We start from the raw sequence: 1,885 nt of genomic DNA, 5'->3' as shown, positions 1-1,885 counted from the left end.
CAGTAACTTTAACGGCTGCTTTTACCCCTCTGCTGTGATCACCTCAACTGCCCCTTTCAGTTGGCAGCACAAAGCACTGACTTACCAGTGTGCTTACAAATGGGCACCCTTGTGCAGATTTGCTCTCCAGTAATGATAAAAGAGGCTTCTCCATGCTTCAGGCCTACTGGCACTAAACGAGATTATTTTGCAGCATACAGTGAACTTTGCCGGGTTTGTGTTGGTTTTGCATAAAGAAGATGCATTGGAAGGACGCTTCCTTTTGTCATGAGCAGAATGATTAAGACTGCAGGTTTTCAGGACATGGCAGAGGAAAGTGTGCATGTTTAAATGCTGAACTAATGAAGTAATTTCTGAAAAAGTGAAATGATGGTTGTAGGGAGGTGAAAGCCCAAAGTTCATGCCTGGGCCTGCTCTTGTATAAAAGTGCCACTGAATTCAATGGCACCACACTGATTTACGGTACCTGAAGACATATATTGCAATGCCTCCCAAAATGCTAGAAATCACACAAATTACAATCCGCTGCTATCCTCAGAGAAACACATGCCAAGTGTATCTCTTATTTTTCAATATTACACAACTGAGAATGAAAACAGTCTTGGCAATAGCTCAACGTACTCTTGAGCTCAGTTCTGAACACTTAAGGAAAACAGAAGCAAAACAGAGTTCAGAGGAAAGCAATAAAACAGATCTGAGTCTGAAGGAATTGACTTTAGAGGAAAGAAGAGCAGTTGAATTAAATGGGTGCAATGGGTGATGCATATGCTAAACCAGATGCTATAAAAAAAAAAAAAATCAACAAATCTTCAAAAGATACAAACACTGGAGATCTGAAAGGAGGAGGAAGATAAAGGGAGGCTGTGTAGAAGTGTGCTAACAGAAGAAGTAAAAAGAAAGCAAGAATATAAAATGAATACCAATTTAAAAAATTACCTCTAAGCTATGGAATAGTTTTTCACTGGTAGAGGAGAAAGCTGTTATTTGTGACATATTAATCCAGAATTGACAAAGCACTGAAACATGCAGTCACGTACAGCCCTAGACCGGCCTGAAGACAGACTAGATGACATAACTTTTCCATCTGTAACATCTATTACACTGTGCTGTGGGGTTTGTCTTTGAAAGATGGTGCTCAGCAGTACACAAATCTATGGGGAAATGGGGAAGTTTAACAGATAAATGGTTTCATTCATATTTTCCCAGAAATTATGCTCTCTTGTGTAGGTTTGGAGCTGTATTTTCAGAAACGTTCCTTCTTAGGTAGCTGGATAAAAAAGTCAATGTTAAACTGCACTGAAGTTAATCTACTGGAGACCTCTGTGAGATCTCAGTGTACATGTGGTATATTAAAATGAACAAACACACACGAACCATGCTTAAAGGAAGAACCAGCACTCCCCATTTCTCACCTGCAGTTCCAGAGAGTTCCACACTTAAGGTTTGTTCAATTGTCTTGTTCTCAAATGGGGAACCCTTGGGATCACTGGAAGACAGGGCACATTTATAAAAACAAGCTGAAATGGAGTTGCTGTAGCCAAAATCTACTAAACCCCCCTCCCTTTTATAAATGTTTGCACTTTTTAGTACTTACTTTGGTGACTCAGGCGTCAATGGAAGTGATAAACTTGTTGGTTTGGCTAAAGGGAAAAATGAAAACAATTATGGAATATTTAAACACTCCATAAAGTATACTAGAAATATTACCTCTTCTTTTGGTGCTTGAATTCCATGTTAGTCAGTTAGGGCTGAGCTTTGATAGCTCAACAGCCAATTCAGTACATCTTAGAGAAATAAGGAGACTCATCCTGATTCCTTATCACTGGTACCAAAAGGGCACCTAAATTTCATCAATGATTTACACCAATTACTGTGCCTCTGAAAT

The 1,885-nt window shown here is 39.3% G+C and overlaps 1 protein-coding gene across 1 annotated transcript in view; it reads right to left on the bottom strand.

The window, feature by feature from the left end:
- PPARGC1A (peroxisome proliferator-activated receptor gamma, coactivator 1 alpha) overlaps nucleotides 1-1,885 on the bottom strand; it is a gene marked incomplete at its 5' end in the record, with an annotated part of 59,645 nt that overhangs the window by 21,001 nt on the left and 36,759 nt on the right. Inside the window, 2 exons of the mRNA XM_010132384.1 lie at nucleotides 1,413-1,486; nucleotides 1,595-1,640. Of these exons, the coding sequence (XP_010130686.1) occupies nucleotides 1,413-1,486; nucleotides 1,595-1,640 (120 nt within the window). The remainder of the gene's footprint in view (nucleotides 1-1,412; nucleotides 1,487-1,594; nucleotides 1,641-1,885) is intronic.

Source organism: Buceros rhinoceros, unplaced genomic scaffold (genome assembly GCF_000710305.1).
Source record: "Buceros rhinoceros silvestris isolate BGI_N320 unplaced genomic scaffold, ASM71030v1 scaffold8513, whole genome shotgun sequence".
NCBI lineage: Eukaryota > Metazoa > Chordata > Aves > Bucerotiformes > Bucerotidae > Buceros > Buceros rhinoceros.
The sequence above is the reverse complement of the archived record's forward strand: the minus strand, read 5'-3'. Positions and strand labels throughout refer to the sequence as shown.